The sequence below is a fragment of the Thrips palmi genome, unplaced genomic scaffold (genome assembly GCF_012932325.1).
Source record: "Thrips palmi isolate BJ-2018 unplaced genomic scaffold, TpBJ-2018v1 HiC_scaffold_12, whole genome shotgun sequence".
In the NCBI taxonomy this organism is placed as follows: Eukaryota; Metazoa; Arthropoda; class Insecta; order Thysanoptera; family Thripidae; genus Thrips; species Thrips palmi.
Window position 1 is genome coordinate 11,826,218 of NW_023144623.1, and position 13,737 is coordinate 11,839,954.

Sequence of the window (13,737 nt, forward strand, 5' to 3'; positions counted from 1 at the left end):
CGGGCTGCCGTTTGGTCCAGACGCGTCACGCCGCTGCGTCGTCTGCTGCGCGCACTCCTTGCCACTCCGAGCCACTCCGTGCTCCGCGTCGTCTGCTATCCACTGTCCGCCCTGCCCGCCACGACCCGAGCGGCCCGCCGACGCCAGCCCCGCCACCCGGCCAGCCCGGGCAGGCCGCAGGGCCGCAGGCCGCCGTCAACGGAGCCGACCAAGCCGACGAGCTGGCGGCCCGGCCGGCCTGGCCGCGGCCAGCAACCCCGCAGTGCCCCGCCGCCGACGCGTGCGCCGGCCGGCCGCCCGGGCTGGCAGCCTGGCTGGCGGCGCTTCGCCGGATGCGAACCATTTTGGCGGAGGCTCCCTGAGGCTCCCGCCGTTTCCCGCCACCAACGCACAGTGGGCCAGAGGGCCGGTGGAGGCGGACAAAAATCTCGACACGATTTGAGCTCCAGAGTCGCTAAGCGAGACCTCATGGTTCCCCCGCTAGGGTGCGGGAGAGACAGCGGCGAAGCGCTGCGGGACCATCCTGCTGGCCAGAAGTGCGTATTAGTTGGCGGAGCAGGTCGATCCCGGACGGTGCTCTCGTCGCTCTGTCTCTGTCGCACTCCTAGGGCGTCCCGTGGCGGTGCGAGAGAGACAGAGGCAGGCCGGCTCGCGGCGGTGGACTTTACTCCGATGTCTCCGCTGGCGGGGCGGCGGGGCTTGCAGGCTGCAGGCCCGTTGGCTGGTACTAATAAAACGAGTGATGACTCGAGTGATAGCCCAGTTGTGGCGCGCTGTGCAGGCTGTGCAGCGCGGCGTCACCAAGCTTCCCGCCCCGCGAAATCGCCCTTGCACTACACGCCCAAAAATAGAAAGAATTCGAAAATATTGAAAAAGAACAAGGTTGTGGTGTGAGCGCGATTGATTTCTCATGTCACTGCGATCGTGCAGGGAGGCACGTGCAGCAACAGTAGCGCACAGTGCGCCGCGCCCAGTCACGACGAATGCACACATTTTGTCGCCGGCCCGGGATGGCTCGCCGTGGCCAAGATTAGTGGAGCCACGCAAATAAGCAAACTTACGTCTCGCCTGAATGTTTGGAGCGTGACGGTGGCAGGGCGTCGGGGTGGGGGGTGGGGAGGGGGGTGGGGGTAGGCTGCTGCCGGTCCAGGCGAACCCCTCACGCGCGACGCGGACTCCAACTACCGGAAGTGCTTGGCCGGAAGTGTGGACCTATGACGCCTGGTCGGTCATCACGTCGGCCAGCGCGCTGCAGCAAGCGAGTCGCTCCGTGCGAAACGGCACACAGTGGACCAGAAGACCGGTGGAGGCGTTTTTGAGCCCCAGAGTCACCAAATAGGACTCGAAGCGAACGTGTGACCCCACCAATGGATTGCCCTCCGAACGAGGAATCCATTGGTGGGGTCACACGTTCGGTTCGAGTCCCATTTAGCGACTCTGGGGCTCAAAACGCGTCTTGAATGTTGGTCGCCTCCTCCACCGGTCTTCTTGCCCACCGTGCGGCATCGCTCAGCACGCGCGCCGGACGTGCACTTGTTGTTCGTCTCGGGGATCCAGCAGCTGTGTTAAAACGGTGGCGATAAGCAGGGGGCGCCAAATTCAAACCCAGACCCACCAACACACGCACTCGGCCAGAAACTGTTGATTGTGCTATCGTGACGACGCGTCGGGGAAAAAAATCAAGTGCGGCATTGGCAGCTTCGAAAATTTACGGTCCACAATCAGCACGGTCATCTTTTTGGGCAGTGCAGGAGATACAAAGTCGCTGTTCGAAGACCATTTTCCGCTTCGTCCTCACGGGGCACTGTAGGCGCGCTCTGCGTGGCTCCGCGCCGCAGCGCCTGCAGTCGGCGAGGGTGCGACCCAAGACCCAACGCACCGAAGAGTAACTCCGGACACTTTTCACGAAATTAACTGAATCGGCGTGGCGGCCGTCCTGACGCCACACTGCAAAAAAACAAATGAGAAGCAACGACCGCCGCAGCATTACGTCAACGCGAGGCAGCCCTTCGTCCTAGACCCACCGACGTCGCTAAAAATACCCCGCTTTTAGGCGGCGACGATAAGGCGCGAACGCGGTATCGCCGGCATCGCGGACGGACGGACGAACAGCTGATAAGGAAGGATTTCGATGAGAATGTACTGGAAGAGCAGACAGAGGTTTTGACAGCGCGGCTTCAATTTGTCGCTTTCCCTCCCTTTCCGCTATCGATCTATCGAATCGAGCTTCCTTTTATCGACGCGCCGCTGCGTCTCGGTTCTGCGCAGCGCCAATCGGCTTATCGTTCTTTCGCTCTGTTTTATCGCCCAAGTTTCGGGGGGCTACTGCAACGCCGCCGGACGATGTCATCACGAAATTAGACCCACCACGCCGCCGGATCACGCCGGGTCCCGCGGAAGAGTACAGTCCGAGCAGAAACGGCCGGCCACGCCTGGCCATGCCGCGCACTTGCCCAACTTTCGTTTTTCCCTGTTTCTTTTTACGTGATTTAAAAAAAAATGTTCATAAAGTGTTCCGAAGTTCGCACTTCAATGCGATTAGCCAACGTCACGGCGACGTGTTGGTTTCTCCGACATTCCAGAAGTGTGCGGTGCGCTCCACTGTACAAATAGAGACACTGTTGCAGCCTCCGTCCGTCCGTCTGGTCTCTACTATCGCCCCCCAGCGTTTTTGCAAGGCGGGGAGAACCTCTTTCAGCAGCGAAGCCGCGCGAAGCCGCGAGGCAGCGGCCAATGCCTTCGGCGCCATGACCCGCCGGCTGGGGGGGGGGGGGGGGGGGGGAAGGGCTTTCGACGAGTCAACGGAGTGCGATCAGCCGCCTTAGTTCGGGAGCGGCATTGCAGCAAAGTTTGTCGAAACGGTAGCAAATGTCGGGTAGAAATCATCGTTTGGCCTGACTTTAGGCAGCCACTGCATCTAATCTAAGGCAGCTAATCGTTCTCCCTCAACGACTGGGTACTCTTTGGGCCTTCCTTTAGAACACCCTTGTTACGGAGTGTGATTAGCCGCCTTAGTTTGGGAGCGGCATTGCAGCAAAGTTTGTCGAAACGGTTACAAATGTGTAGAAATCGTGGTTTGGCCTGACTTTAGGCAGCCACTGCATCTAATCTAAGGCGGCTAATCGTTCTCCCTCAACGACTGGGTACTCTTTGGGCCTTCCTTTAGAACACCTTTGTTACGGAGTGTGATTAGCCGCCTTAGTTTGGGAGCGGCATTGCAGCAAAGTTTGTCGAAACGGTTACAAATGTGTAGAAATCGTGGTTTGGCCTGACTTTAGGCAGCCACTGCATCTAATCTAAGGCGGCTAATCGTTCTCCCTCAACGGGTGGGTACTCTTTGGGCCTTCCTTTAGAACACCTTTGTTGCGGAGTGTGATTAACCGCCTTAGTTTGGGAGCGGCATTGCAGCAAAGTTTGTCGAAACGGTTACAAACGTGTAGAAATCGTGGTTTGGCCTGACTTTCTCCTCTCTCTTCTTTTCTTGAGATTTCCAGAGTCTTCCCGGTGCACTCTGTCTCACTCGCGCGCTCCGGCCGGCCAGTGGCGGCGAGGCAGCGCGCCCTTTGAACCAACTCAAACAATGGCTGAGTTTACCCTCAGCCTGTCTGCGCCTGGCTGTCTGCCTGTCTGTCTTGCCCCAACAAGGCCCTCTTTCTGCCTATCGTGCTCTCTCTCTCTCTCTCTCTCTCTCTCTCTCTCTCTCTCTCTCTCTCTCTCTCTCTCCCTCCCTCCCCTCTGGACGCTGGCACAAGTGGCACAGTACGCCTCGCAGCAGCACGCCCAGGGGCACGCCTCGGCACACCATGATTTGCGAGTGCACCGCCGCGGAGCGCACAGCAAGCAGTGGAGCGGTCAGCACGGCGCCCGCGGACCGCAGGATAGGCAACCTAACTCACTGCGGTGTGTTGGATGCAGCGCTACCGGGCGCCTGGAACACAGAGTGTTCAAACTTTGCCATTTTGAATGAACATTCAATCTGGATCTACTAAACGAAACTTTTGGGAAGTGATGCTTCCCTTCGTTTCTTTGAAACGGTGTACCGAAAGAGAGTGTTCTAATTATGTATCATAATTATCAGTAATTATCAAATATTTATTCATTCTTTTTCTCGTGTGCGTACCGAGTGCTTAGTTTGAAAGTGGCCCTGCACTGTCTTATAGTTCTGTCAGAGGAGGAGTGCAAGAAAATAGAAGTCAGTTACGATATAAAACAATCAAAATTTATTTTAATTTCGTTCACATGACACAATTATATATACTTTACAATTTTCGAAACGTACCCGTCTCATAATTTAAAAACAGAAAACACATTTTACGGCCATTTTATGTACAAAAAATTTACAGCATTAAATTTAGAGATAAAATGTCTCAAATGTCGATTTTTTTAAAAATCTAACTTTCAGCAGTTTAGTTGCTAACCACACGGTGAGAAATATTTTAACTCAACGCCGACACGGCTAGTTTTTAGTTAAAAACGGCAGTGTTGGTGTTTACTAGTATAATGTTCGACATGAAAAATCATTTTCAGTTTCCACTAAATCTCGTCCCCTGAGTAATGTGCCTGCGCGGCAGACACATATGACTAGTGTCCCCCAAGTATCACATGGTCTCAAAGGCGCGGCGCGTGTTCGCAGACAAGTCCGGTACTCGCTCCCGGCGCCAAACTACACTCTACTCAAGACACAACCCTAGTCTAGAAATTCATGGCACGTAAAGGACGTCGAAAAAGGAACTGAGGCAGCAGCTCCTTCAGGACAGAATGGCACAGGAGAAATTGTATCACACGCGGTTCTATATTAGCGACATCCCACCAACAGACTCTAAAATAACTTATCATGCACTCGAATTGGTAAGGATTCGTGGTGCATTTGTGTCAAACAGACGTTGTTACATTGTGCACTTCACCGAAAACGGGGTACTGGCACGATCGGCCAGGCAGCAATAGTCCTGGCGGTAGGCAACCCAGCGAGCTGCAGTTGTGTGCGTTGGGGTGCCCACCCACCGGGCGGCAACGAGGCACGGCCAGGCACGGCAGGGCGAGGGGCTGCTCCCTGCCGACTCCGCAATACTGTTACACTTGTTTCTTGATCCCCTCTTGGCTTGAATTATTGTTACTGTTCATTCGTGTGGATAACCTCCATAAAAGAGATCATAAATTAATTAAAACGAAAATGAATGGCTCTTCGAGAACTACCACTAAAAATATATCACAGCCCTTTAAGTCGAGTATGTGTCGAGTGTCGGACGCGGCCGAGGGCAGCCGTATCTCGCCGGACACTGTCGTGGATACTCCCCGCTGGAAAGGTCCTCCCGAATGCCTCGGAGTATTCCGGTGCGGCGCGTCGATACCCCCTGCTGGGGAGGCTATGCTCGGAAAATCAGGGTGTATCGGCAGTGCGGCCGCGCGGCTGTGTAAAACTCCTCGGCGCGCGGAGTATCTGCAACCGTCCTGGAGTCGCGGAGTATCTCCAGCGCTGCGCGGCGCTACGCGGCGCTACGCGGCCACCTCGATGACGGACAGGGTGGAGCCGATGCTGCCGTAGTCGTTGCCGGCCTTGTTGCGCGTCACGCCGGGGAAGGACTGGTTGCGGTGGTCCTGGCTCCAGTTGGCGATGAGGTTGAGGCTGGACGCGTTGGACTCCTCCAGTCGCAGCAGCCCGTTCATGTTGGTCTTGGGCTTGCCCGGCTTCCTGGCCGGCGGTCTCCTCTCGCAGCACAAGAACAGCGCCGTGCCCACCACCTAGACGGACAAGGCAGGTCAGCAGGCTGATTCCGCGAGTCGTTTTTGCCGCTCTGTCTCCCTCGCGCTCATGGAGCGTTGTAGGTGCGAGAGAGACAGAGCGACGGGAAGGAACACGTTACTTACGACGAGGACGTGCACGGCGATGATGAAGTAGGTGGACTTCCGGAAGCCCACCGTGTCGAAGAGCACGCCGGCCACGGACGGCCCCACGAAGGCCCCCAGCGCGAAGGACGCCGCCCACAGCCCGGACACCACGCCGTACGTCGTCAGGTCGTCGGGGAAGCCCGCGCACCTGCAACACGACGGGGGTTGGAAATACTCCACGACGCAGCGCGAGCCGCGGCACGTACAGTGGGCCAGAAGACCGGCACAGGCGGACAAAATCCCGGTCGCGTTTTGAGCTCCGGAGTCGCTAAATGGGATCCGAACCAAACGTGTGACCACACCTATGGATTGCTCTCCGAACGAGGAATCCATTGGTGGGGTCACACGCTCTGTTTGAGTTCTGTTTAGCGACTGGAGTTTTGGCCGCCCGCGCCGGTCTTCTGGCCCGCGTGGCACGGGGTATCCACGCGGCGGACTTACACCGCGGAGCTGATGGCGTCGGAGAAGGTGGGCACCATGAGGCAGGACAGCCCCAGGCCGTGGATGATGAGCCCCAGCACGCACAGCCACAGTGACCTGCGGGCAGTGGGGGGACTAACTCTCTTCCAGAACGCCTTTTCACTTCACCCTTTCAACCAGAAGCACGGCTTACGTTTCGACGGGCATGAAGTCGGCCGGCCCCACCAGCGCGACGCCCACGATGACGAACAGGCCGCCCAGCAGCACGACGCGCTTGGCGTAGCAGCACCTGTCGATGATGCGGCCCACGAGCGGCGCGAACACGGCGTAGATGCCGCCGCTGATGATGAACATGACCCCCACCAGCGCGGGGGACAGGTCGAACTGTCTGAGGTGCGGCTCTAGGGTGGCGGAGTAGAAGCCCATGCTCATGGCCGTGGCGGTGGTGACGAGCGAGTCCAGCAGCACCCCCGGGACGGCCAGCATCTTCAGCAGGCTCGCTGCGGACACAAAGTTCACATTGTTCGTTTGAGTCCTGTTTATGGGACTCTAGAGCTCAAAACGCGTCTAGAGTTGTGGCCGCCGGGCCCGGTCTTTGTGGCAAATCCACGTTGGAAGGTCGGGACGCACCTTGCGGCTTCTTGGGCTGGTTGCTGGCGGGAAGCACCACGCACGTCACCACGCCCACCACGCCCAGCATGCTGCCCATGACGATGAAGGGCAGGATGTAGCCGCCGGCCTGGAACAGCAGCCCGCCGATCGTGGGCCCCACGATGTAGCCCACGCCGTAGAACGTCTCCAGCGTCGCCTGGAACAGATTAGAACAGGGAAGCAGTCAGACACGCGATCTTGGAAAGCAGAAGTCACTCGACGAAACGGGTGGTGAGGCTTACAAAAGTGGTGCCGACGGAGTCCGGGAACTCGGAGGCGATGATGGCAAAGGCGGCGGTGAGCGCGGCAGAGGCGCCCAGGGCCTCGACGATGCGCACGGCGAAGGACAAGCCGATGAACTCGGGGTGCTGCATCACCAGGTCCAGCAGACTGGAGGACAGAGAGAGGCAGAGAAAGTGATTTTCATTCTCTGGGTTTGGCGATGACTGTGTCCGAAAACTGTCAGACTCACCCGAAGAGCATGCATGACACAGCGGCCACGAAGATGCCGCTAGTCAGAGTGAACTTGGCTCCGATAGTGTCGAGCTGCGGGGAAAAAGGAAAAATAATGATGAAGGGCCTTTGGCTCAAGTCTGGCTCAAGCCTCCCAAGTTTTGCCCAGCCAAATAAACAGATCCAGAGAGCCTTATCGGCCGCCGGATGACAATATTGGAACTCGCCGGCGTTTGTTTTATCTCACTCAAAATAAAAGCAGCCGTGTAAAAACCGGCAAACTCACGTATTTTCCGAAGAGGGGGCTGCTTAGGAAGGAGACGAGCTCGAAGATGCCGAACACTAATCCGTACTCCGTGGCCGTGGACCCCTTCATCTCCGCCTGCGAGTGTTGTTGGTAAACAAAGTCGGCGAAAAAAAGACGGGAGATTTGAACCGCCGGCAAGCGAGGTCGAAAACGACCACGGTGCCCACTGCGCTACCGAGAGTCGGAGGCGTGGGTGTTAGTCTTACCTCTTGCGGATAGAAGGGAGCCTGCAGGGAGATGCACACGGCACCGGCAAAGTTGACGGTCCCGATCAACATGACGGTGCTCCATTGCCGCCGGGTGTAGCGGCGCTTGATCCTCATGGCCTGCAAGCACAGCAAGGTAATTAACAGTGTTGCGCCTGCAACGGGGTTCGGCCCTGGAGGTGAGTGCGTGAACCTAACCTAACCTTCATGCGAATCAATCGCACACCCGCCGCTCACCTTCTCGTCCATGGCGGAGGAATGGGCGATTGATTTGAATGAATGAGGTGACTGGCGGGCAATGCCCTCTGCCGCGACGCGAAACCGAAATACGACTGAAAGATCTGTAAAGACCCACTCAGCACTCGCTGCTGCCCCAGTAAGTGCTTGGGGGAAAATCCCAAACGTTCCCCCCATTATTTTTTTGCACTCCAATTTTCGCTATCATCGACCCATGGCAACAGATTCCGTCCTCGTGTACTTCCGTAGAGCGCCGTGCCATCTTCCCCAAAATGCGATAAAGCTGTCTCGACTGACTCTCACTCGCACACACACTCACCAACACGTAATACGCGCGTATCGGCTGACCCGATCGGAATGAATCGCACTAATTGAAAAATGCAAAACCTCCTGGCCAAAAACGGTCTGCGAAAAGGGACTCTGTTGAGCCACCGGCGACCGCGCCGTGGCGGAGCCAGCTGTCGCTAAGCTGTTGCTGTTGACTTCCGGTAATGAAATGAGAGCGGGGACGGTGGATCGGCAACCCTGCGGCTCTGATTTTGGACGACACCCCCAATTATGATTCGGTTTGTTTGTACTTGTTGTTGTTGTTGTTGTTTGGACGCGCCGACAACGCCGTCCGTCGGCACGCACGGCACGCACGGCAGCGCGGCGGCAGGACGCCCCCGCCCCTTCCGGCGGAAAAATGGCGCGAAAAGCGATCCTCCGCGTTGCGTCACCGCAGTGTAGTGGCACCGCAGTGTCGCCACATTAACAGCAGGCGGTCGATACCGGTCCACGCGCCTCCCTTGCCGTGCCCTGGCCGTCCTCAGTCAGCCTGACCAAGTGGCATGACCTGCCACCTGCCAAGCTTCCATTGCTTGCATTTGTCACCGCTAGCGCAACCTAACCTAACCTAACCTGCATCATTAGAGTTGCTTGAGGAAGAAAAGGACATGGAAGGGAAATTACACCTACGTACACCGTTATGTATCGAGCTGGCGTCTTCCACAGAGCACCATCGTCGGACCAGTTAATTCCTACCAAACATGGAAATGGGGAAAATCCGCGGGCGCCTTTTTTACATAGCAAACGGTTGAGATTTGCAACGACTTTGGAAGCGGCTGCAGGCGGCGGCGGCGGTAGGCACACGTACCTCGTCCATGTTGGCGGCGTTGAGGGAGGCGGGCTCCACGTGCGTGCTGCGTGCGCGTCCTCTGGCACTGGACCACGCTGCTACAATGCTGCTACGCGTAGCGCGCTGCTCGGTCTGAACACCCCCACGCACGCCCAACCGAACACACCCGCCCGTTGCCGGTGTGGCGTCTCGCTGCACCCCGAGACTGACCACCTTTGACCAGGCCGATAGGAGAGCCCCCGCGCCGCAGCCCCCTGGCAGCTTGCTGACAGCCTCCCCCGCCCCTGCCCCTCCTCGGCGCCCTCCATGGAGCCTCCACACGCCACGCCCTTCGCGTTACTGGTCGCAGATAACAATATCCGTAATTTTTGTTTGTGTGTTTGTCCGAGCGGCGTGCCGGCCGGCGTGCCTTCGCCGCCTCCTCATTCGACGCATCCAGCCAGGTTGAAAAGAAAAGACATCCCTCGTTATCTCATTTAGTAGACGCGCCCAATAGTGCACTACGTATGTAAAAGACACTTTAAAAAAATAAAAAAAAAAAAAAATTATTAACATGATGTTGCGACAGTGTCGACTGTCGATGGCGCCAACCCCTCCGAGTGACAGATTGAGGACTCTCCACCCTCACCACCCTGCCAAGTATAGGCAGCACGCTCTAATTTTCAAATTTTCACCCCTTCCACCACTGCTGTGGGTGTTCACAGTTAAAGAACTTCCGAAAATTCCTTCAAAATGCTACAAAAGTTCTTTTTAAAAATCGGTTTGAATTTTCAGAGAAAATTTTGGAGTGAAAAATCAGACGCTGACTACGGCTCGTCTGGAAATTGTGACGAGGAACATAATTCATTTTTATCATGGTTTTAATTTCTCGCCCCGACGTTGGCAGCGCTGATAATTTTTGGCGGTGGAATTTTTACAAGTGCGCGGCTGCGCGCCATTCCCTCTGGGCCGCCCTGAGCCGTTTCGGTTTTCCTCGGTGTTTTTCCGGGCGCTGTTTGTCTTTCCTTTTCTCTCATTTGCGGAGGTGTCGGGGAAGGGAGGGGTGCCGTCGAGGTATCGATGAGCCGTGTTTGCATGCTGCGAGCCGATTCCGAACAGTGTGTCTTCCCTCTCTCTCCGTTTGGCGACCCAGCCCGAGAGTGCGAGAGAGACAGAGTGCGGAATCGCCCCACTGTGCGGCAGGCGGCTGCAGGGGAGGGGCGGCCGAAGCTATTTCATGCAGGGAGGATTTCTCGAGGAGGCGATAGCGCTTTGGGGAAATTCGGGCCAATCCGCCGCACTGCGAGGCCAAGACTTTTGGACGGCGCTTGGTTGCGTCATCGTGAATTAACGTAGCCATTGGCCCATACTCGCTCCAGTTTAAAAAGCGACCAAAATGTTGTGACTCCAGGAAACCCGCGTCGCGAGAGCGCAGCCACCCGTCCCGTCGGAGGAGGCACTTACGTAAAGTGTTCAGGCGGCCCCAAGGCCCCAATGTCAGGGTCAGGGGCCCACCTGGCGGCCGGCCCGGCCAGCGCGGCCAGCGGCCAGGACTGGTACAGTGCAGTAGTACAGTGCCCCACCTGCCCACCCCGGCCAGCAGGCTTAGACGCCTAGGCCGGCACGGCAGCACGCCGCACGCCCCTGGTTACGCCACTGGAAGGGGCGTCTGCAGTCTAGTGGTGTGCCGTGTGCAGTGTCGCCGTGATCCAGGGCGCCATTCGGGCACCAGTCGGCTTACGGACGGCCCCAGGATGTACAAGGACAAGGCGAGCCAGCACACTGGACAGTCGTTTTCGTCGCCCTGTCTCTCTCGGGGCGGCCCGTTTAGGTGCGAGAGAGACAGACAGGACTCGGAATCGGTCGGCCGGCGAGGCCTCTGCCCAAAGTCGTTGACTCCGGGCCCTCCGTCCTGTTTTGCGCGGCCGAAAGGCCCGAAATGGGGCAAGCCTTGCAAGGAGGGGGCAGTGACATATCGCCTGGAAGCCCAACCAAACCAGTCCTTTCGCCGACCTGGACTTGGCTGGTCGTAGTGGCGAGCTCGGTCGTCTCAGGACGCCGGACCGCGGAGACGGAATTTCTTTTTTTCACGATTGATTTTTCGTTACTTCAGCCGATCCTAGTCCGTCGGTTGCCCGTCGGCACTGGCAGCAGGCCAGGCTCGCCAGGCACGCTAGGCAACCGGCGAACTTGAACTTCACCGGAGGGAATTCCTACGAGATGTCGGTTCGCGTGGGCGCACGGCCGCATGGCCACTGGTGAAACAGAGTCGCAAGTTTCTTCGACTGAAAACGGAGCTGTGCGTTCCAGAGCTGCCGATCCAGTATCGATGCGGTCACTGCACACGGCCGGCCCGCTCCAAAGGGAATGGAGACGGTGTCCAGGGTCTGCAGACTGATTTCAAGAGTCGGTCCGTCTCTCTCGCACTCATGGGGCGTTCCGTATAGGTGCGAGAGAGACGGAACGACGAAACGACCCTCGGAATCAGTCTGCTGCTGGGCCTCCTGCGAGCGGAGTCCACCATCAACAACATGATGCTGCTCACCATCCACACTCGTCAACCTTTCTTACATAAAGACTGCGGGGATTAAGATGTAAATGGGTTACATAAATTGGTGGCGCGGCGACACGAAGTGTGAGACAAGACGAAAGAAATAGAAAAGTGCTGCCTGGACGGTGCGGTGCGGCGCCTGGCGGCGCCTCGAGACAAATGCCCCTCCCCTCACAAGGCTTCTCCATACAGACGGCACACGCGGCACACGGCACCGAGTCTTGTCTTTTCAAGGCTTCGCTGCTTCGCTCCGTCCGCCGCCGTGCCTTCCACCGCCTTCCACATTCCGAAACGGGTTCGCCGCTCGCAGTTCGCAGGGCAAGGCGACTCAAGGGTTGCCTTCCCGGACCGGGAAAAGAAACAGTCTGTTCGCAGACAGCTTGCGAACTAAGTTGTGCATGATTCAATAAGCAAATTTGCAAAGATTGATTTTAAAAATCAGCAGAACTTTCCTTATCAACGCGGGTCGCGGCGTTTTCTTTTAGTGCACTCTTGCCAAACAGTTTCCTGACCGCGGCCCGTAATCCAATATCCGATTGGAAGGATATAAAATTACCGTGCACGCGGGCTGGCGCAGGCCGCGCGGGCGAAGCTGGGCGAAGCGCTCGACGCGACGCGGGCACGCTTTGAAGCTCGGCGCCGTGCCGTGCCGTGCCGCGCCGTGCCGTGTCGAGCCGCACCATTACGCAAGCCTCTCACCGCGGCTCAGCCAAATATCTCATTACCAGCTCGGAGGATGAATGATGCATGAACACGCGGATTGGCGCCGATTTACAACACCCCCTCCTTCGGCTCGTCTTCCGGTGCGGGGCCGGAAGTGTTGCTGGGGATCCCTAGCGCCCCTGTCAGTACACTGGGCAGGTCCAGAGGTACCTCGACTACCTTCCAGGCTACACTGCCCATTGAGTGACTCTACCCGACGGTTTGATGAAGGAAGTTACAGGTGCACCTCTACGCTCAAAAAATAAATCAAACATCTAGTTCCTCATTTTCAGCGTGACATCGGTCGTACCCGCGTGCTCCTATGCCTCACAAACTCTGCTCATCACCCGGACGCGCCCGGACGGGATGGAACTCGAGCAAGACCATGCTGCTTCTCGCCACCGGACGCACTCACCACGTTGCTGAGGCAGCCCATGGTGACTGTCTGATCCGGGGTCGTGGCGGCGGTGGTCACTGAAATCCAGGCGTGACGTAACGGTGCACATTGGTGGCGGCTCGGCAGGCCGGCGGGCCCTCGGGGGGCAGGGCTGGCAGGGCCCTTCGCGGCGGGGCCCCTCGGGGGCGACGCGTTTGTAAACAACGGGGGTCGTGTCCACGGGGAGGTCCTCGGTGACGGTCTCGGGGTTTCGGCCGCGACTCGCTGAGGATGAGATCCTACTCGGCGAGCCTGCGCTCCGTTAGGACCTCGGCGGGGTCCGCGGGGGCCCGGCGAGGCGGCGGGGAAGGCGCGGGCCGGCGGCCTGGAGCGGCTCGATCCGGCCCGGCCAGGCGGGGGCTCCGGCCGTGTGTGGACGCGGCCGCGCTCTCTCTCGCACGCGGCCTGGTGCCGGGGCTCTGGCAGGCCGTGCGACGAGGACAGCACTCTATCGGGGGGACGATTCCCAAAGGGTTATATAAGTGTGCGTGCCGTGCCGCGCCCCGCCTAGCCGCGCCGTGCCGCGCCGTGCCGAGCACGCAGGACTCACGTGCGATTGGCTCGCGCGCACACGGCTGGTCACTGCGAGTCATAGGTAACACGTAACACGCGTCGCCTAAGAATAGGCGCACCAACCGGGCCCAATTAACAGCAGAGCAAAGATGCGGCATCTTTTTGGGGTTATTTCCCTCAAATGTATTCTTGGCAGGGCGGGTGGATGGCAGGCTGGTCGAGGAGGGTTCCTGGGTCCACTCATTCGACTGGAGCATGCCCACTCCTCCCTTCCCGACC

General features: G+C 58.1%; 1 protein-coding gene across 5 annotated transcripts; it reads right to left on the reverse strand.

Moving 5' to 3' along the window:
- Positions 1–4,197: 4,197 nt before the first annotated feature.
- On the reverse strand, positions 4,198–13,151 carry LOC117640348 (MFS-type transporter SLC18B1-like). Of its 5 annotated transcripts, none has more exons than XM_034376799.1 (10): positions 12,925–13,151; positions 7,924–8,043; positions 7,697–7,792; positions 7,430–7,503; positions 7,200–7,347; positions 6,937–7,114; positions 6,500–6,806; positions 6,328–6,423; positions 5,866–6,034; positions 4,198–5,739 (listed from the first exon to the last, which is right to left on the reverse strand). In XM_034376799.1, the coding sequence occupies exons 1-10, from the start codon at positions 12,943–12,945 to the stop codon at positions 5,494–5,496; spliced, it is 1,455 nt and encodes a 484-aa protein (XP_034232690.1). In that variant the 5' UTR covers positions 12,946–13,151; the 3' UTR covers positions 4,198–5,493. The 5 variants fall into 5 exon arrangements, with proteins under 5 accessions (XP_034232690.1, XP_034232693.1, XP_034232691.1 ...); XM_034376802.1 differs by lacking the exon at positions 12,925–13,151 and adding an exon at positions 12,820–12,838; XM_034376800.1 differs by lacking the exon at positions 12,925–13,151 and adding an exon at positions 9,296–9,427.
- Positions 13,152–13,737: the final 586 nt, after the last annotated feature.

Excerpts from the sequence above, each read along its gene's own strand:
- LOC117640348 (XM_034376799.1), bottom strand. The coding sequence starts at position 12,945 with ATGGGCTGCCTCAGCAACGTG. Across the intron at positions 7,793-7,923 it reads CTCCCTTCTATCCGCAAGAG|GCGGAGATGAAGGGGTCCAC; the intron begins GTAAGACTAACA and ends CAACACTCGCAG. Across the intron at positions 7,348-7,429 it reads GTGTCATGCATGCTCTTCGG|TCTGCTGGACCTGGTGATGC; the intron begins GTGAGTCTGACA and ends TCTGTCCTCCAG.